The 22,774-nt window shown below is 32.4% G+C and overlaps 1 protein-coding gene across 1 annotated transcript; it reads left to right on the forward strand.

The window, feature by feature from the left end:
* Positions 1-6,988: 6,988 nt before the first annotated feature.
* LOC133681616 (cyclin-D3-1-like) lies at positions 6,989-8,966 on the forward strand. Its single transcript, XM_062104707.1, has 4 exons — positions 6,989-7,693; positions 7,807-8,008; positions 8,117-8,247; positions 8,358-8,966. The coding sequence occupies exons 1-4, from the start codon at positions 7,163-7,165 to the stop codon at positions 8,631-8,633; spliced, it is 1,140 nt and encodes a 379-aa protein (XP_061960691.1). The 5' UTR covers positions 6,989-7,162; the 3' UTR covers positions 8,634-8,966.
* Positions 8,967-22,774: the final 13,808 nt, after the last annotated feature.

Raw genomic sequence — 22,774 nt, forward strand, 5'->3', positions numbered from 1 at the left:
AAGTAATGATTACACATGATCATTAGACTAAGACGAGCAGAAGTGGACCTCAACCTGGGAGGTCCTCCAGCCAGCTGGACTTAAGAAATCCACGTGGGTCATCAATCCAAACAGTCCCCTAGTCCATGATGAGTTTTTTCAATTTCATACAACTATTCTCTCTTTCGTGACCCATTTGATACGGATTATTATTATTTTTTTGGAAAAATAACACGGTTAGGTAAAATTATTGAGAGAATGATACGGGTTGTAAAAGTATAGGAGAAATAGTACAGTACGAAATTACGAATATAATTTTATTTTTTAATATTAATTTTATATACTATTGTTATTAAAAATAATAGTTTAACACAATCATATTTTTTAATATTAATTTTATACATAATCACTATTAAAAATAATAGTTTAATATCAACGTTTTAATTTTATACACGATTGTATATGATGTTTGCTCTTTTACAAAATAATTAACCTTGTTACAAACAAACTCAAAATTTTAAATTTAATTAAAATTATCTTATCAAAATATTTATAACAATAATGGATGTGTCAAAAACAAAGCTCTAATATATATCTTGCGACTTATTTTTTTCTTGGCCATCAAATCTTAAATTTTATTTTCTAACTATTGAATTTTCATAAAAATTTAGATAGATTTTTATAGTTATTAATTAATTTAATTGAGAAATAACTTTTAAAACAATTATTATTTTTAATAGTGGTTCTGTTGAAACTGTGATATTTTACAAATAGTTTTCTAACACATCTTTTTTTTTTTCAAAACTTTTATTAAAATAGGTTAGAATTACAAAAGACACCATTTATACAACAAATTTCTTGTATCAAAACCTTCTTCATGTTGAAGCATGGTCCCACGAGCTAAATAGTATGTGTAGGTATAGGTCGGCGTTGGTGCAATAGGGAATGGCTTGGAGAGTTCCAATAAAGGGCATCGAGGGTTACTTGGCCTTCTGGTTGATTCGTGTTTTTGTGATTGAAATGTACAAGGTCTTTTCTGATTCTGAAGAGGTGTCGTGGGTTTTTGAATCCGAAAATTGATGGAGAAACTTGAGATGTAAAATAAAATACTCCCTAGCGGTACAACTATGGCCATTGTGAGCTGTGATGAACAGGTAAAAGGAAAAGGAAAAAGGGTAAGAAAGAAACGAGTTTTCTTTGAATGGTAAATAATGCAAAAACAAGATCAAGCTTCTCAATTTTGTTCCCTTTCCCCGAGAGTTTTTACTCTGTGCAGTGAACTGGAAACCAATTCAACCACCACTACACGCCTACCTCCTCCTTCAATTTCTTTCCTCAAGTGATTCCATCTCACCTGCTAGCACTACCCCCCTCTTTTTCATGTCCTCTCAGTACTCTCACTATCTGTCTAGCAGAGCGACATTTCTTGGACATCGAGCCCTATAAAGAAGATGAAAGGAGAGAAAAGAAAGCAACAAATCAGGCTCACGGCAGAAACCCTACACGCTTCTTAATAGGTAAAGTAAACAACGCGAACAGTGCCAGATTTCCTCTGTGCTTGCAATGGAGCAAAGATTTTATAGATTTCTGATGAGAATTGAATTGCCCTCTTCGGGTTTACCCCTCCTGTCATTGGTTAGGCAGAGATAGACAGACAGAGACCTCCAAGGAACGAACTGACTTGTCTTGCTGGGATTGTAGTAAAAAAAATCACATTGGGAACTGAATTTTCCAATTCCTTTCCTCTGGAAGTACCAACTCTGATGATCTATTCGAAACCAATCAGTGGAGAATGAATCCAAAAAAATGAAAAGAGAAATAATTGTCCTGTTAATGTCAATCAATCTTCTTTATTTAGCATTCGATTTCCGTGTGTTTAGTATTTTGCTAGTGATTATGTATTTTTTAAAATATTTTTTTATTTAAAAATATATTAAAATAATTTTTTTAAATTCAGGTGAAGATTCAAAGAAATTAACTCTAAATTTATTTTATTTTATCTAAAACATCATTGTTTTAAAGTTGCTTGGAAAACTCAAAACCTTGATGGATTTGGTTCATGCCTTGTGTAGCAAAATTATTTTCCTATCATTGTACCTTTCGAAGGTAAAGAGCACTGCTCTCGCTAGTATGCAGGTCATTATTACTCAATGTGCAGAAAAAATGTAAATCTAAAGATTTGTGCAGTAATCGAACTGATTAATTACTCTTTAACAGTAGTTAGCAAACCGACAAAGCATTTGATACGAGTAATGACTCACAGTAATCAGTTAATAATCAACAAGTTCTGCTTGCAGGGCATCGCTTTCTTGATTAAACAAGGTCTCCCATGTTTCCAAACTCAATAAATAGTTCATTAATTGGTTATTTACTATGAAATCTCTGCGGAACAGAACATCTATGGTGTGAGTAATTAATGCTTCCTTAATTTTAATCCAAGATGATGGGTAACTTTTGTAATTTTGATTTGAAAAGGTAAATTTAATAAAAGCTATAAATTTTGTTTTTTTTATTAATTAAGGTCTTGATAATCAATTTTTAGTGTGATCCTTGTAAAATTATAATATATATTGATTAGTTAAATATTTTTAAAATTGTGATCAAGTTAAAACAAGACCTGCAACACATTATACCAGGAACAAATAAAATCTAAAGTGTTTATTTTTGTATTTAAAACGACATTTTAAAAGTGTGTCTGATATGAAAAAATATTAAAATAGTATTTTTGTTAGTGTTTTTAAATAATTTTTATAAGTTGGTATAAAAAATATTTAGAAGTATTTTCATGTAAAAAACACTTTAAAAAAATATTTTGCACTGTAATGACACGGTCACGCCGTGTTTTTTAAAAAATCTGATTTTTTTGCTTCAAGATTATTATTTTTTATATTATTTTGATACATTGATATTAAAATAAATTTTAAAAAATAAAAAATATATTATTTTAGTATATTTTTATAATAAAAACCCTATAAAAATAAATTGTTACTCCAAAAACTATCTTAAGTAGATTCCAATTTTGCTCATCAGAGGTGAGGTTCTGTTCTAACCCATAACCTAGTAATTAATAATCCATGGAGCACTTGAGGGTCTAGCCGCTGTGGTTAATCGTGTGACTTGTTTCGTTCCCGTTCTGGGTTCGACCCTCTATGTGCACGCATGTCACCCCCGCGGTACCTTACTTGCTCCTGGGCTTACAGAATGTCCAGTTGGCCATAAAAAATAATCGTGGTACGCGCAAACTGACCCGAACACCCCATGTAAATAAAAAAATAATAATAATAATCCATGGAAGAAAAGCACGATTGTTGGACAGGAGAAAATAAAAAATACATAGATGTAAGAGCATTGATTGCACACATTGACTTGGTTTCTTAGAGGACGCACCCCCTGTTGTTTACTGGCATGCGCAGCACTGTTCTAGTCATAGTATTGCAGTGATTAAGATATTGTGTTAGCAGTAAATTTTAAATATCAACGTATTTAGAAAATCAAAAAATATTAAAAAAATAATTTAAAAAATCATATTTTCACTAAATAGTATTTTAGCTGTAAGGATCTATCTCTAAAATTGCCATGTTGCGCGCAACTCGATCCCACCATATTCAATGCAATTTCACAGCTATCTATCAAATCCAAAACAGGGTCAAGCTCAGTTTTAGGATATGAGTTATTACATCGTGGTATCAATTAAATTTTTGTTTAGAATAATGTTGTTTTAATTTTTTATTTTTAGCTGGACAATGTCTAAACTAGTTTTAACTGGGTGATAATTATATTTGACCAGATGAACCAAGTTATAAGTCAACTTATTTAGTTATATATGATTTAGCTGAATTAATATTAAAAATAATATGAAATGAGATCGAACTCGAGTCAATTCCAGGTCTTTAAATTTACCCATCTGCGATTCGGTTTTGATAACCAAGTGTAGTCTGCGATTCAATGTCTTGATCTGTGGACGTACGTAGCCAGGCTGGAGAATTTGCAAGCAAGACCTTGTTAATCATTTGAATATCATTAAAAATATATGTTGATGTTGTCTTGAGTTTACACTTGGACTCGGACTCATGGTTGAAAGAGTAAAATGCTTTTGCTTTTTAATAACACCATTCTCACTCGTCCCTCGGACAAAATGTCAAAGTGCAATTACTAGTTTAAAACAAAATGTCTGGCGTATGGTCCACTCGTACACCACAATCTTCTGTTGTAGATCCTTACGTTTGCCTTGGCCTTGGTGGGAACATGCTTGTTTTTTTTTTTAAAAAAAAAAAAGTTTAACGTTGAAAAATTATAATAATTTTTTGTCTGTTTTGTTTGTTTTCGACATCCGACATTGTCTGTAAATTGATATGGCTGAGTAGAGTAGTCCATGGTGATTATAACAGTTTCTATTATACAGGATTGAAAACAATTTAATCTATCTTCTTCTTCTTCTCTTTTTTAGTGTAATGATTGATAGATTATATTCGGTATATATAGAAAATCTTTTTATTTGAGTTTGAAAATTTTCCAATAATTAAATCAATATTATTTAAAAGAAAAAACAATCATTTAAAAAAAACAATGTATATATATATTTATAGTAGAGAAAAAAATGAGGTTTTATATATCATTTTATATAAAAAAGGAGTTCACATATCCATGTAATATTTTTATTTTGTTATAATAAAATTTTATGACTTATCGAGATAAAATATTTTTAATTTATCATGATTAAATATCTCTAACTTTACATATTGAAATTGATATACCCTCAAGAAATTGTTTTTTCACTCCACTCTAATGTTTACCATGAAAATAAATCCTTCTATCTGCTTAAACCATCATCCTATGATTTATCATTGACGTGAAAAGGTAATTGAAAAACAAAACGTTAAGGATATTTGATAAAAAAAATATTTATAGTAAGGTGGTCCAAGATATTTTCAAGCTAAAATTGAAATTAAATATGTGGGGTGCTATTGGACGTGGTTGAAAAGGAAGGGAAATCGATGATAAATTTGAAAAGAAGAAAAAATGTACAAACTTCCAAGCTCTCCACGGCAACCGCTTGTTACTCCATCTCCCTCGGGGAAAACCCTTGACATCCACTCGAGAAGGAAATCATGTATTCACACATACTCAATTCAAAGATTCGGTAGGAAATCATATACATTCACACATACTCAATCCAAAGATTCGGTAGGAAATCATATACATTCACACATACTCAATTCAAAGATTCGGTATACATAAATGCATTCGTACATTCTGATGCAAAAATCTCATGAACACAAACGATTTCTTAAATATACAGTAAGTTTTAGCATCCTAATATACAGTATGTTTTTGCCCTCGCAACCTTGGAAGAATTGCTCAAGTGACGAGGACACCATGACTCCTCAATTTCAGGAAAAGACAAAAAGAATAATATAGAAAACTGTACACGCAATATTCTTCAAAATTATTTTTCCGAGTTTTCTCATATAAAATTGAGCATCATGAATATGATATGGTATTTTATAGATAAACATCCATATCAAATAATAAATGGGTAATAAATAAAAATACATAGGAGACCGGGGAAGGTTTTTAAGAAAATGATCGATGAAATGCCTCTAGATGAGATTGAACAATAGGCTCGAAAAAATTGTATCCAAGGGTTTTTCATTAGCATAAAAACAATTCAGTTTAATTATTTTTTATAAGCATATCATACAAATAGAGTTTTTTTAATTGAATTTAAATACTCGGGGACACGAATGAAATACAAACAAGGGTTTTGCATGTTCGTTCTTTATTCTACCTTTTTTTTTTATTATTAAAACAATCAAGGATGGAATTAAATGTCGAGGGGATATTCGAAAATTATAAATTGGATCAGGATTTATCCATGAATAATAGAATTTTGGAAGTGTTTAAAATTTTACACGAAAGCCTGTGGATAGAGAGTAAAGAATTCCAGTTATTAGATGTTGTAATTTAATTCTGTCATGGTTCTTGACAATTACCCCCTCCTTCAAAAGACTGTCGAATAAGATTGGGTTGAATATCAAGAAGCTAACATCCAATACTATTTAAAGAGTGTTTTCGATATTACAGAGGTGTAGATATTTTTTTAAAAATATATTTTTAACACTAACACATTAGAGATATAAAAAATTAAATAAAAAACATTAATTTTTTAAAAAGCAAGCACATAAAAACATAAATGATTACACTTCCATATACTTGATACTTGCTTAATCCATGACCATGTTTAGTTCTAGACTAAAAAAATAAAACGGATATTAATTTCTCAACAATTAATCCTTTTAACCTCGATTGGAAAATTCTAGAGAACGAAAATCTTAATCGAGTCAAGTGGTAACTCAAGCGAGGTGGTTCAAGATATTTTATACAATATGTTTTATTGTATTTAATTAAAATTATGATTTTATTTTTTCACCAAAACAATATAATTTTTGCAATTCCATGGAAAAACATCATCGTAATTTGGTACAGAGCTTAACCTATTTTTCTAAATAATCAAAATAATATATATTTTTTTTTTAAAAAATAACTGGTCTTGATGGGATGAACCGAGCTACAAGTAGACGGACCATAAAGGATGAGCTTTCTTTTATTTTACTGAAAGCTGGCCGGGCCAGGTCTCCAGTCCACCTACCATACCACCAGCTCAGATTTTTTTAAGTATGCTTTAACTCCTTTTCTCTCAACTATTTTGTTACATTATTAACATTTATTACTTAACATCAATTTTTTTTTCCTCTAACCAAACACAACCTAAAGCCTAAAAACAAAACATTAAAGTTACATGTGTTGGTTTCGGCATGATGACTGACGGGAGAGCAAAACCACACTGCAAGGGGCCCAATAAATTTCAAACCGTGGGGCCAGGCAAAACCGAGGTAAAATTGTGTGACGTGTCGAGTAATTGCTCTACATGGCCCACATGATTCCGGTCTGGGACGATAGACCCGAGAAATCCTGATAAAACAAGACCCACCAGCTCGATACCCTCAAATAAAACACAACTTTTAGGTCACTGGTCAGTCCCCTCCCTTCTCGCTCTTTACTTCACACCGAGAGAGTAAGAGAGATGGCTCAAGCTAGCTCTTCTTGTCTCTCTACCCTGCTCATGTCTTTCTATTCTTGCCTACAATGAACCAAGATCTGCACCCCTTCTTCCTGGAAGAAGATGCCATCAATGTATAACCCAGAAACGAGTGCGGTACAAGACCAACAACAATACCAACAAAACCCTACATTACTTTATGATGCTCTCTATTGTTCTGAAGAGAATTGGGTGGAAGAAGTTAGAGAGGACTGTTTTCAAGATGAACTAGAAGGAGAGAGTTATTGTAGCAACAATAGCAATAAACTAAACACTTTTCCAATATTGCTAGAACAAGACTTAAGCTGGGAAGATGAGGAGCTTTCCTCTTTGTTTGCCAAGGAGGAGCAAAATCAGCTGTGCAAAGACTTAGAAACCAACCCATCTTTGGCTAGGGCTCGCTGTGAGGCTGTAGAGTGGATTCTAAAGGTCAATGAACACTACTCTTTCACCGCTCTAACTGCAGTTTTGGCAGTGAACTATCTTGATAGGTTTTTATTCAGTGTCCACCTTCAGAAAGAGAAGCCATGGATGGCCCAACTTGCAGCTGTGTCTTGCCTCTCACTTGCTGCCAAAGTGGAGGAGACCCAAGTGCCCCTTCTATTGGATTTTCAGGTAGACGTGTATTCGATCTGATATAAATCTGCAGGCTCATTTGTTAAACGCTTGTGATTAATTTGTTTGCCCGATTTGCTCATAAATGTGTGTATGTTGTTTGACTTCCTTAGGTGGAGGACAGTAAATACGTGTTCGAGGCCAAAACTATCCAGAGAATGGAGATCCTGGTGCTTTCTACTCTTAAATGGAAGATGAATCCAGTAACCCCAATATCGTTTCTTGATTACATCACTAGAAGGCTTGGCCTAGAACACTATCTTTGTTTGGAGTTTCTCAAGAGGTGTGAGCGCATGGTCCTCTCTATCCTGGCAGGCAAGTTGTCAATATCCTTCCTTTACCTCGCTGATAGATTAGAATTCTTTCATTTAATTTGCTCTCAATTTTTTACTTACATTATGTTTCTTGAATGAATACATGCAGATTCTAGGTCTATGCCTTATGTTCCTTCTGTAATGGCCGCTGCCACGATGCTCTATGTTATTGATAACATAGAACCCAGTCTTGCAACGGAATACCAAAGCCAGCTGTTGAGCATTCTTGGAATCGATAAAGTTAGTGGCTTTACTCTCTAATTTTATTGAATTCCATTCTGTCCACAATGAAACAGAAAATGTCATTATATATGAACTTTTATACTGAATCTTGATCATGCCTAAAACAGGACAAGGTAGAGGACTGCAGCAAGTTCTTAATGGAATTTGCTCTAAGAGACCATTTTAAGCTTCTCTCAAACAAACGCAAGTTTTGTTCACTTCCAGGCAGTCCTAGCGGTGTGGTTGATGTGTCTTTTAGCTCAGACAGCTCAAATGATTCATGGTCTGTGGCATCATCCGTGTCTTCATCACCAAAGCCTCTGTCCAAGAAGAGTAGGGCACTGCAGAGTCTAAACAACGCAACAACTTCAGATTTTTCTCAGCATTCCTCTCTAGTGCCTTAAAATTCCTGTTTTTCCCTAATGGACTACCTCTTGTACGGTTAATAAGTCTTGTGCTTTTTCAATGTTCAAGTTAAATTGCCTGCCATCTCTGCTTTTCCAGCTCAGACCAATGCTTAGAACGCTGAAATATTGATTGGGTACTGGGAATTGGAAGCAGAGATAGTTGGCATTTTACCGGAAATGAAGAACAGAACAGAACAAAAAAAAGAAAAAAAGAGAGAGCCGATGAGGAAGAGTTCTGGTAGTAATCTGACCTCTTTCCCCCCACTTCATTAGGCCCTTTATTGTCTCATATTCTATAAATAAAACATCTCATATGAACTTATTCATTAAGTAGTCTATTTCATCTGTATAAAAAGATAAAAATAAAACCTGCTCACTTTCACTAAGTTTGACATCGACAATCTCCTGTACATTTCAGTGTTGTCTGCACCCATTTAATGCATAAAAAAATAAATGGATGTACTATGGAGGGAAGATTACTTGACGAAAGCTTGGAGGGAGGGAAATGGGAGCTAGGAGGAGGGAAATGGGAAATTGAAAATACACACAAGAAGGGTTTTTGTTTGCATGTGAAGATCGGAACATGTTGTCGGCCACTGAGAATATCAGGGATTTCGATTTTTTGGACCAGTAGCAGTAACATTTTGGTGTTTGACCTCTTCGGCAGAGCTCATTTTTCGAGTGACTAGTGTTTGATATGTTACCATAGAATCAGACTGCCGAGAGAGTTCGTTACCAGCTTGCACCTCGCAGCTGTAACCACACCGTCCATTCTGATTTTCTTATTACAAGCACTTTCTCCTATGCCTCTAACCTAGATAGTAGATACCTGCTCTTTCCTGTTCTGCTGCTGATTCACGCTAAGCATATAGCTCTTAAATAACCTTTTCTTTCTGTTTACAGGTTCCCAGCTTTCATTTTCTTTCTCAACTTGCAAAAAATATCGAATGTGTATAGTAAATACTGAGTATATAATTTTATTTTAGTAATACACAGAGATCACTTGGGGCTACCTACCTGCCTAGATCACGTGCTTTAAATATTTTTGAATCATTTTAATATATTAATATTAAAAAATATTTTTTTAAAAAAATATTTTTTTAATAAATTTAACATCACTATTCTAGTGTGAGTATGAAAGCTTGAGCCTCTCTTTCATTCTCTGTGTGTCATGGTCTCATTAAGAAACTCTAAAAAATATGGAAAAAATATTGTTTCCCACACCATTATTTATTAAGTAACAAATTATTGCAACAGTGTTTTTGAGTTGAAATTTAACTTGATTCTAAATTTTATTTTCTGGTTCTTGGTTATAGAAATAAGAAAAAGTAGTTGGGTTTCAGTTGTAAAGACAGAATTTCTATTACGATTACTTTCAACCACAAAAACTGGTAGTTTTGTGTCAATAAGATTCTTTTGATGAGAAAAGTTTAGGTGTTTTCCCCTCTTAAACCTATATGGAATGATAGATCTTAACCTAAAATGAATTTTTTGTTTTCGAGTTGATTGTGGGTTTTGAAATCAATTTCTAAGTTGTTAGTAATTATAAATATGTTTTGTGTCAAAATATAGTTGAAAATGAGTTTCTCTTAGTCTGGAATAAACTAAACTGATTTACTAGTGACCGGAGATAGCTGAAATCTAAGCAATGCAGGTGATGTGTTGCCTGCAATTTTTTTTTAAAGTATTAAAAGGTGAAGTCATCTACCCCTTAAAAAAATTTCTTTTTTTCTTTATTTTTATTTTTATCCATTACAATTTTTTTTTCTATTAATTTCATCGCTTAATATTTGGTTAATTACTAATGAGCAATATAATTTGTTCTGGTTTGATTTATTTTTTTTCCAATCACTTTGATATTTTGTTGATTCTTGATTTTATAAGTGTATGTTTTAGATAAAAAATTATATAAAAAAATTATTGAATCCAGTTAAGTGTATAACCACAGTTACATGTTTGACTGATTAACTCTGATTAGATAGAGATTAGGTTTGATAATGTTTTTGTTGTATAAATATTTATTGGTTTATTTAATTAAATATATGCATAAATTTTTTTAGTTCTACTTAAAAAAAATTATATATAAAAGCATATAGTAGAAATCTACATGTTAAAAAAAAATTATACAAACTAAGAAGCGTCTATAAAATAGCTAGTTAAAACCCATAAAGAGAGGATGATATTATTATTCATGGCAGCTTGAGTTATACGCAAAAGCTCATGCTCCAAATTTTAGCATTTTGAAGCTAGAAGAGTCCAACCTAACAGGGCAGAATCAATGGACGAACAGAGCTAACTACTCTGATAAAGACAGGCAATGGGGGTCCGAGTAATATTATCCGAAACATGCTAAAACTTCCAGTATATAGAATTTATCTACGTGGTGATGCCGCGGTTAAAACTACGGTTGGATCGAAAAGATACTATTTTTTATTCCTTTTCATTCCAATCATAATTTGAAACGCATTACACGAATATAGAATTTTGATACAAGTCATCACTCTCGGTCAAGAAGGCTTGCATGTGCTTTCTACCGCTTTAAACTAAAGGGAATCATTACTTGGCTTTATTCTCGATCTTAATTAACACAACTCTCTAGATTTCTTACTGAATTGCTAAACCAGCTGCTAGACTCTCTAAATTATTGAATCCAAATCTTTTAATGTACCGTGAAACAAGGAACTAATATATCATGTACAAGGTTATTAGCCATTTTGGGTCATCTTGACCATGCCATGGACAGGCGTAGATCTGGTAATTGCCATTCAATACATGGCGACACTTCGAAGATTTTGCACTAAATCAAAGCATGTTACACTCGTATGTTTTTCCAAGTTTATCTTCTTGCATGTGCTCATCGTCCTGGAAGATCTATCCAGGAAATGGGGAGCACTTCAAGCTGTAGTATGTTACCTTCCCTCAGTTCATTTTTTTCCAGCGTGCAGTGGACTCGGGGCTTGAGGGGAGGGGAGGATTAATCTAGAAAAAGAAGATCCGAACAGAAAGTACAAGAACTAGCCTCATTAACCAAATAAAGAAGTCACAAGGGGAGATTAAAAGGGGATGCAATTAGCTCCAATAAAAAAAAAAATCAAGCACTAAAAGGGAAAGAGTTGAAAGGCAAGGGAATGCTGAAATTGGGGGACAAAATCTTTTGATTTTGTTTGTAATGTCTTTGCTGCTGCGCTTTGTTCTTTGCTTTTGATAGTTAGAAGCAATGGACTGTAGTGTATTTCAACTCGGAAAGGAAAAGAAGGAAAAAGACAATGATAAGATATGGATGAATGATCATAAAATAGAGAGCTCTGGTAATTGGTTCCAGTGAATCTCTTCTTTACTTTCCTTTGTAGACACCATCTTTAAACTTCTAGCATTCACCGTCACACACCCTTTTGACCTTGTGAAAGCCTTGGATTTTTCAAGCTGTTTTTTTTTTTTTGGTTAATTCAAGCTGTTAATACTAAACAAATACACCAGCATAATGTCGAAATACTCACCTGACCCAGCTTGTTATTTCCTTGGATAAAATTAACGTAGTCATGGCTCGAAGCTATTCACAGAAATGCGGAAATTTGTCTATCTTGTGCATTGCTCCTTTATATTCAATTCTTTGAATCGAACCTGATTTTGCTGTACCGCATTGCACAATCCACTAGCTTGTCACATCCAGCTTTTCCATTGCAGCCCTTTTCTTTTCAAGAATAACACAATTTTCCTTTGGTAATCATATTTGTGGTCGTGATAGTCATTGCCCCGTTTATTAAGCTGTTACTTATTAGACAACGTTGCCGTGTTGTCTGTCGATAGTCATGTAGCCAAAATTTGTCAAGCGTTGACAGAAGTTAATAGTTCCCAGACTGAATTTGATCGTGTTGCCGACAAGCCAATCAATAATTATCGTATCATAACAACATTACTTAACAGCGAGCTACCACTGATGGTGATTGTCAGCTACTCTGGCAGATTTGTCGAGATGAAGTATTTCAGCATCACATTTGAGGAGAGTGATTACCCGAACAATCAACTATCGAAGAAATGCATTAGGACATAATCTTATAATTCACAGTGTTGCGTGTCTGTAGTGTATTTCTCTCTTCAAACTTGATGGAACGTTTAACAAATAAGAGGTATTCATTATATAAATTTGGCATCGGAACTAGTCTTCCAAATCTATCACATTACAACACGAGGAGTGTGAGATATTCAAGAAAAAGGAAGAAATCAGAGTTTCACAAGTCCTTAAATTACAACTAAGTTGTAGAAAGAAAATGATTTTAATAAACTCTAAATGTCAATAATTCTTAATTATTTTAAAAAATAACATTAAAATATTTAAATTGTAGCTAAACCAATCTAATTAATAAAACTCAAATCAAATAAAATTTTAAAAACTAATTATAAAGAAAATTTTTATGGTGTTTAAAGAATAATCAAAAATATTTTATTAGTTGCTACATACAAGAAGTAGATATATAGAAATTTTATTTTCTCTCTTTTTGTATTTTTTTATTTAAATTATAAATAGTAATGAATACGATGTTGCTAGTTACTATCTGACCACCCTAAGATTTTCAATTTAAAAAAAAAAATAAAAGAATAAAAACTAAAAATAAATAAAAATCCAAAATATCAATATCTTCTAGGGTCTAATGCTGGTATGATTTTAAAACAGCAACTGATAGGCAACTGGACCAGTAGAACGCGTTAATCAAATTTTAGTTCGACGCAGCTATTAAATAAAAATCTGTGATTGTTTTCGTTAGAAAGCTAGTTTGGCTTGTACAAACTTCTTTTAAGACAAATTTCACGTAAAAAGCATCCGAAGACATGTGCACAAACAGGCTTTCAATAATTTCCTCCGAAGGCCAACCTATGTTCACATGATTTCAAAGCTCGAAGCTAGACAGGACGATATCATTAAGTTTTGAGGGACCTCAATTTAGAGGAAATTATTTCAAAACAGTACTTTTAGGTATGAGAAACATGGATACATATCTTCCGAACTTTTGTCGTGCATGGCAAACTAATTGCTTATTTAGTACGAATACTATCAAACAGCCCTTGAAAATTAATAGGGCAACGAGGCACGACACCATTATCCTGGTGACTCGAGAGAGAGTGAGGTGAGAATAAGTTGGTGTCTAGAGTTAAAATCTATTGAACTCGGAAGGAAAAGAAGAAATACATAAAAGAACAATAACAAAAGGCTGAGCTGAAAGATTTATGGAGTGGGTCCAATCACTAAGATCATAATTCCATGGAAATGAGAGTTGAGGGATGGGATACTTCGATCTATCTACAATTTGGCAGGGAAGGCACATTCTATTCGTGAGTGGTATAATTGTAATGGACAGACCCTTCTATCCTAACGATATATAGGTTTTGCTGATGAATATCAGAGCAGACGAGTTGATAGTGTTTTGCTCCACAGGATGAGTATCCAATGGGCTGTTTGGGCTAGACTCCCTGTGTCTGCCATTATGTGTCAACATCCCAGGAAACGCCAAGCATCATACTATTGAGCCCTTCCAGGTAAAGGCAACCATGTATTTAATTTATCTGGTCTTGACCACCTGTCATCAAACAAGCTTAGCTCTTCTATTTCTAGCTAAAATTAAATCAAGCATACAAGTTTTCTGCAGCGAAAAAATATACAAGAATGATCCCTTTTAACGAAGAAATAAGAGAGAATAAGGCACCATTTGGCAAGGCGCTGCACCCTAGCAAAAACATTATTTTTGGTTTTTTTGCTGGCGAAACGCAAGTTGCACCGCGTAGTGTACTGCACTACCGCTAAACTAGCACTAAATATTTTATTTTACTGTATGTTATACTAGTTTATTGTCACTAGCACAAAAATATACTAGTATATACAGTGAATGCATATGATAGTATATGTTAAAACATAACATGGAAAACATCGAAAGAAAGCCAAAAAAATTCAGTAAACAACAGCAGAATTTTAATGGGAGCAATGGGGTCCTGAGGTAGGGTAGACGGGCTCCTTTTTCTACCGTGCCCAGTGAATACAGATTTCTTTTGTGTGGGGTCATGCAAGATTGCAGCTGTAGCTAACATTCGCAGTGCCAAATGACTTTTAGGCCTCAAGTGTCCCTTTTTATGGGCAGAAAGAAAGGGACAATGCTCTCCATTTTTAGGTGCAGCCATGCTCGGAAAATTGTTTTCATTTAAAATTAGGTTGCTATCAACCATCTGGCAAGAGATATCAAGATCTGGCTCTGTGTATATCTTGGCAACCTAGAATGTTCAACCTAACAATCTTTCAGAGATTGGAATTTTATTGTTTGGCACTTTAGGTGAATGATAAGGTACTCTGGTTACCTTTCAACGAGTGCATGTAAGTGTGGATGGGGAGGGGTGAGATGCTTTTTAACAAGGATGATGGATGGCTTCTAGCTATCCACTGACTAGATAGATAAATTATTGGACTAATGAGTTCTGACCCAACCCAGAAACCACCAGTCTTCGGCTCTTTCCCGGGTTTTGTCTTTCTCAGCGAGGTCGCTCTGGCATGGCGAGCAAACAAGGGCTGGGCGTCCGCATTGGAAAAGTACGACTTCCTCGCAGAAAATTGGATCGAAGACCCAATTACAATTAAGTATCCTAGCCCACCTCAACACCCAGAGCACAAGACAAGCCCACGTTACGAGCGAAACAGTGTTTGACCCCCTTGTGGTGCAAACTTCTTGAATGGACCTAAATAAAAGGCCTCTTTTGGAACTGAAACTTGTTGCTCAAATAGCTACTTGGTGCCTGGTGGGTGTCACTTTAGAGTTTGGAGTCAGATTCGCTGGCCTACAAACTGGTCTTAGCCCAGATTGAAGACAGATTTGGCAACATCTATTCTATTTCTCCGCGATCATCTAAATCCATTTTGTTCATATTGTTTTCTTCCTGGTCTATTCCTGCTTCCATGATAAAACTGTGTTAAAGTATTTTTGAAACAAGAAACAAAACTTAATTTGGGTTTGGATCACTTTTAAACTAATGTTTAGCCCCAATCCTGTATCATTTTGAAGCCCAGCAACTGCTTTCGTTGAATCCAATTCAAGAACGCAATCCACCAGGCTAAGCATTAGCATGAGAACAACTGAGCTCTAGAGCTTTCTTAATGGCATGAGAACTGTAATGAATGGCCTGTTCCTATAGTGGACCGGCAGCTGTTACATCAAACTTATGAGCATGGGTTATGGCCACTGACGGTTGAGTTATTACACCATGGAGAGTTCTCCTGAAAAAATAGGAAGACCTCCACAAAATTCTACCTTGTATTTGGGCAGGATAAATTCTACGCCCGCCCCCCCCCCCCCCCCCCCCCCCCCCCCCCCGAAAAAGCTCGAGCCACTCAACCTCCAAAATCCACTTGAAAATCAAAACTTTAGTTTTGGTCCAAATAAAACCCACTCCTAATCCACCTCTAGACTTGCACCAAGCCGAAGTGTTCCATACAACTTCGCAATTTTGCTCCTCTCAACATCACTACTCCATAAGAGGCATTTGGTGTATGTTTTATGGAATCCATACAAAACTAGGAACATTTGAAAACTTTATTTTTGGTCCACACTCCTAATCCACCTCTAGACTTGCATCAAGCCGACGTTTTCCACACAACTTTGCAATTTTGCTCCTCTCAACATCACCACTCCATAAGAGGCGCATTTGCAAAGAAACAAGCTTTTTAGCAACACCAGGAATCTTGAATAGTGAAGGCGGAAGATTGAAAGTGTTTCATGTGTTAATTAACCAAAACACTTTAGAATAAAACATACACCATACAACGCTGCCAATGAAAACAAATGGATCTTAGCCTCTGTTTGGAACTATATTTGAAATGGAGATGAGGTGAAATTTGATTTTTTTTTTGTTTGAAATTAATTTGTTTCATGTTTTTAAATTATTTGGATGTAATGATATTAAAAATAATTTGTTTTTAAATTGTTTTTAAAATTAATTCTTCCTGGTCTATTCTTGTTTTCATCAGCGCTGGGGGTGACTGTTGAAGGAGCCGGAGGGGCCACGATTTGAGACGCAGCGTCACCTTTGTTTTTTCTGCGACGAAAGATTCAAGAATCTGATGATGATGAATGGAGATACTGAGAGACAGAAACACGTGATGCGGATCTCTTGGAGTGCACAACAACAATGTCCTTAGTGATAGTGGGCAAAAGTATCTCGAGGATTCCACTTCTCTCTCTCCCTCTCCCTCTCTGTTTGATGCTTACGGCCACCAATTCCTGTTCTTCCCTGCATCTTGCTCGTGTGGGATTGGAGGCCCAAAAAGTCCTTTTGCAAATGCTGTCTGAACCATCCTCCATTTTAACTACCCTTTCCCCTTTTCCCATCTCAATCACGTCTCGATCCCCTTTACGAGCTCCAATTGTAATTAAGGTAAAAAATATAGAAATTCGATTTTCTTAAATTCTAAGGTTATAGATATTTTTAGGTAGAAACAAAATTTGTTTCGACATGTTTTAAAATTCAATAATTCTTATTTATTTTTTTAAAAAAAACATATTATAAAACAAGGTTAATTAAAATTAAATCAAATCAAAATCTTAAAATCTAACTAGAAAATAAAAAAAAAAACAGTAACTAGAAAACTAAAGCAAAATCCTAAATAATATCTTTTGGACTTAATTTGAGGGTATTCTTGACCTCGTCCACCTTCATCATGGTCGGTAGAATACGTTTGTCAAATCTTGACTAAATTTAACAATTAAAATAGAGAATCATGCTCGTTTTCATTAAAAAAAACTTTCTGAAACATTCATATTTTTTCTTTAACGTTGGACTGGGAGAGAGCGTCCTTCTATCGTGGGAAAAGACGTGGGCATGAGGAACGTAATCATTACCAAGATTGTCTTTCTTCTTCCTGTTTTTTCACACTAAACATAAAAAAAATATAATATAAACTCATATGATAAATTTAAATTGTAAAATAGTAATTTTTAAATTAATTATATATTAAAAATTCTAATTAAAAAATTAAATTACATTAAAATCTAATAAATTATGTCAATAATATTATAATTAATGAGTTATCTAAATAAAATAAATAATATAAATCAATATATTAATGACATGGAAATATAAAAAACTCTCAAATAAAACTTTTGAATTCAAGAAAATCATTGTACAGTAGTAAGTATACATGAACCTAATGACAATTTGATTGTTTCCATCACAATAAGTTCTAATGGATTTCTTTTGAGTTGAAAACTAATGAGTATAAACTAGTAATTAGCTAATATAAATTCAATAATGAAATAAACCCCTAAACAATATCTAATGAGCTAGAAAAAATTCAAATTAAAAATAATTATTTAATATTAAATAAAAAAAATTTTTAATGTAAAATTCCTCCATATAGTCCGAATCTCTAATTTCTGCATATTCTTAGCAGATTTGAGTCATAATTTCAAATATGTCGATCTCTCTCATCTAATGAATTACTAGACCTATAATATATAGTTGGAAAACTTCAGATGTCTAGTTTTCAGCACAACTTTAATCGCAATAAAATTTAAGTGGTAGCTTCATATATGTCCAAAACAGTACATGAAGGTCTAGTTTGATATATTTGACAAGATTCATCTGCTAACCTTGATAATCTGAAATATTATATTCCCGAACTCCATTTGACCTGAAAAATTAACCACAATATATTTTCATGTGTATAATATTTTCTTGTAAAATTTCAGTTCTATCCAATGCACGGTTTGAAAAATATGTTCAACTTTGCAAAACTGGTCAGTAGATATTTTAATGTCAAATTTAAACTTAACATGATTCATATCATAAATTTAGTAAATTCATAAAATCGGACCAAGTTTACTAAATTTATCAATTTTGCACGAGTTAAGTATAATTTTACTAGTTTTAAAATTTTTAGTATGATTTTAACGTTAAATACATATTTGTTAACCATCAATTTTAACAACAATCATCGTTATCATGTGGCCATTTTTAGGTTTGGAGACAATTCAAGCGATTCCATCAACTCACTCAGCATTGCACTACAAATTAATGACTCTGGCACTCCTGCGTGTGCTTTATGAGGAATAATTTGTCTCTTTATTTGTTAGGTCCAAGTCCAATGTGTTTTTCAGTAAAGTATTTCGCTTTTAGCTATTTTTGCAATGTTGGTGTTTAATACTGTAATTAAAACTGTGTTTTGTTCCAACCACAATTTATAATCGTTTAATAAACATTTAAAATACAGATATACAGAGATGAGTTCCACTTGAAATTAAGTTCTTACCGTTGGTTTTATGAAGTAGAAAATAGCTGCTTTTCAATTCATTTTTGCTCGCCTGCTCCCAGGGGAAAGAAAAACTTAAGGGCCCACTCAATTTGTTGTTTGCTTCCTTCCTTCGCAGCTAAGTAGGAGTATTTCTGTGGCAATCATCATCAACTGCAGCCCAGTGGATTCACCTGGCACTGTTCACATAAACAGTGCCAGTGCCAGGTTAATTAATTCATGGGTTAGTCTTCTGTTTATGTTAATAGTGTTGATTGAACCGTTTCCTACCAAAAAAAAATTCATATTTTTTAAATTGTGTTTTATTTGAAAAACTAATGTTAAATAATATATAATAACACTATATAAATTGAAAAGAGATCATATGATGACGTAACATTTGTAGATTTTGATCGCAATTCCAATTTTGTTATGATGATATTTTACCTGATTTTGTTGCATATTCAAAAAATCATGAAAACTATAGTCCTTATTGGATGAATTCTATACGTGATGAGATTATAGTTAAGTTAATGGAACAATTAAAAATATTTGATATAAAATATTATTTATTTAATGATATACTAATGGTAATTAAATTTACAATATTTAAATTAAAAATCATCAATATTAATATATATCTTTTTTAATTATTTTATAACCTTAATTTGAAAAGTATGTTTAACTAAATACATTAAACTACTTTTTATTCAAACTCAATTTCAACCACAGTTTTAACCAAACATATATAAATACCAAAGTAAACTCGACCAAAAATAATTTTTATAAAATAATTTTTTCAAACCACAATTACAAAAACTACCGGTACCAAACACATTTACTTCATGGTTAGAAAATTTACTTAAGAATAATCCTGGTGGAGAATCAAGCTAGCATAACACCCTTTTCTTCTTGCCAGTGGTTACTAAATTTACTTTGAATGGACTGCACACGCATATTATTACACAAGGTTTGCGTGCTCGGCAAATCAATCCGATACCTTATTAATTCAGAATTTAGAGAAGGTTTTATTTGAAGGTAATTTTTAGGAATGCAGATAAAAAATGTGTTTTTAAAAAAATTAATTTTTTAAATATTTTCAGATTGTTTTGATGTGTTTGTGTTAAAAGTAATTTTTTTAAAATAAAAAATATATTATTTTGATGTATTTTTGAGCAAAAAATATTTTTAAACCGTAACCGATAACACACTCTCAAACACCCCTTAAATTAATTTGAAAATTAATCTTATTAAATGTGACCGATTTTAGTAACCTGATTGAATGTGAGTGAGATCGGACCGAGTTAGACATGGACATGTATGTTGAAGTGTAGGGATGAGAATTTCATAAACGGAAGTGGTACAACGTCCACAGAATATACTAATCAAGCAGCTGGCGTGAGAAGCCTAGCCACTCTATCTATGTTCTTACTTCCTAGGGATTTACTCACCTTGATTCTTTTATATTTATTTTGAATATTGAATCGGTTTATGCCAATCTATAGGCTACAGCTTGTCGCTTAGTCATCGGTTTAAGCAAATCCAACCAATCAGCATTCTTATCAGCACTTCATCATCGTCAGATGATTTCCATTAGTTCGGAACTCAGTTCCCAGAAACCTGACGTTGTGGGACCCAACCTTTTACTTTTGTGCTTTTGGCCCAGCCGCCCTGCCCACGGTCAAGCTCAAGGACACAGACACAGAACCACAACATTTCTCCTCTACTTTGGGCCCTGTGGGTCCAAAAGATATGGATTTCATAGTCAATACATGGCCACCGGGGTTATTAGAAGTATTTTTATGAATTTGGTTAAAATTATGTTTTTTAAAAATTTAATTTTTTTTAAAAAATTAATTTTTATATTATTTTGATGTGTTGATGTTAAAATAATTTTTTTAAATAAAAAATATTACTTTAATACATTTATAAAAAAAATACTTTGAATTGCTCATATTCCAAAACATACTTTCATAAAAGCTACTTGTATATTTTTAAAAAAATATATTAACATTTATTTTAGGTTTTTTTTCATGTTTGAGATCAATATATCAAAATATCAGAATATATTAAAAAAATTAATTTAATATTTTTCAAGCACCCTCAAGCACGCTGAAAACATAATATCACATATGCATGCACCATGCTATTTTTTTAATATTAATATAATTGGGTCTGGACAAGATTTGATGTGTTAACAAGTTTCTCTTAGGAATGTTTTTATGATTCAATTTAAAACCTTGTCTTGAAGTAGACCCAAATTATGAATTACCTTGATCGAACTAATAATCCGAGTTTTAATACACACACACACACACGGGCACACTTTTATTTTATATTATAGTTCTATAGTACGGAGTATTAACTCGAAAGTGGCAATAGATGCTGCTAAAAACTGGTCACAGCTGTTATGTTCTGTTTGTTTCATCTTTGAAAATTGGTGACAATATTATATAAAGCGGGGATTGATTAAACAATATTATCACGCTGAGTTTTTTTTTTTTTTTGTTAGATATGAGTGTCAGATCATTCCTGATTAAAATTTTCTCCTTCGTCGACGTCGGCGAGAATTTGAGCACGGAATTCTAATTATATTTCTCTGAGCCCCCCCCGTGTTAATGGCTACACCAAGAAAATAAGCAATGTCCATGAATCCAACGTGTCATTGCCCGAAGTCATGAAAGGGGAGTTGCATTTTAAATTTTATTTTATTTTAACTAAATTTAATTTCAATTTTCAATGTCTATACAGCCGTTACACCTTGGTTTCCAAGAAAGTGTTTTCCTTTTATTTTGGACGGCAAACACTTTCTGAAAATTGTGAAAAAATTTAGAAATGTCATATTATTTGCTGATTATATCAAATTTGGTCCTCAAACTTTTGATTGCTATATATATTTTGTTTTGAATATTTATTTTTCAATTTCATCCCTTATAATTTAATTTTTATATTAATTTTGATCCTTATTTTTATAATTGTTATTTGCTTTTTCTTTATCATTTTTTAATTGAAATTTTTTATTTATCAAATTTAGTACTTATTTTTTTATTGTTACTTATTTTATTTGAAATAATTTATAAAAGTTAATTATTATTATTTTAATTTCTTCATTTTTTAATTTTTTTATTTTTTAAATTTGTTCTTTATTATTTTATTATTATTTATTTTATTTGAGATAATTTATGAAATTATATTTTTTTTTCAATTTCATTCTCATTCAACTTTTTAATTTGTAAGATTTATTACTTATTATTTTAACAAACTTGAAAAAAATAAAACATTAATAAGTTATTTTCTAACTCATTTTTCATGATATAACCAAACACTGGAAAGTGTTTTCCAACTTATTTTTCATTATACTACCAAACATCGAAAAATAATTTATTTTTTCAGAATTCAGTTTCCAAAAGAAAACTACTTCCCAACAAACAAACGGGACCTTAGAAATACTTTAAAATAATATTTTTTTATTTTTAAAAAATTATTTTTGAGATCAACATATCAAAATGATATAAAAACATTAAAAATATTTTTTAATAAAAAATAAATTTTAAAAAATATAATTTTAACGATGTTTTTCATATATTGAGATTAGGAAAGGAGTTGGTGTTTGCGTTGCTGGAAAGCATTAAGAACAGTCATGAATGATGATTGATTAATTAGTATGATGGTGATTTTATGATAACATTAAGGTGATGGGTACTGCGGTTCAACCGTGTTTTAGAAAATATTATTATTTTCATTTTAGTTTTTCTATTGTTTAATATATTAATTTCAAAAATAAAATTTTAAAAATAACGAAAAATATTATTTTAATATATTTACCAACAAAAAAAAAACTCTATAAAAATCAAACTATATCACTTTCAAACATGCA

The sequence above is a fragment of the Populus nigra genome, chromosome 2 (assembly GCF_951802175.1).
Source record: "Populus nigra chromosome 2, ddPopNigr1.1, whole genome shotgun sequence".
Taxonomy (NCBI): domain Eukaryota; kingdom Viridiplantae; phylum Streptophyta; class Magnoliopsida; order Malpighiales; family Salicaceae; genus Populus; species Populus nigra.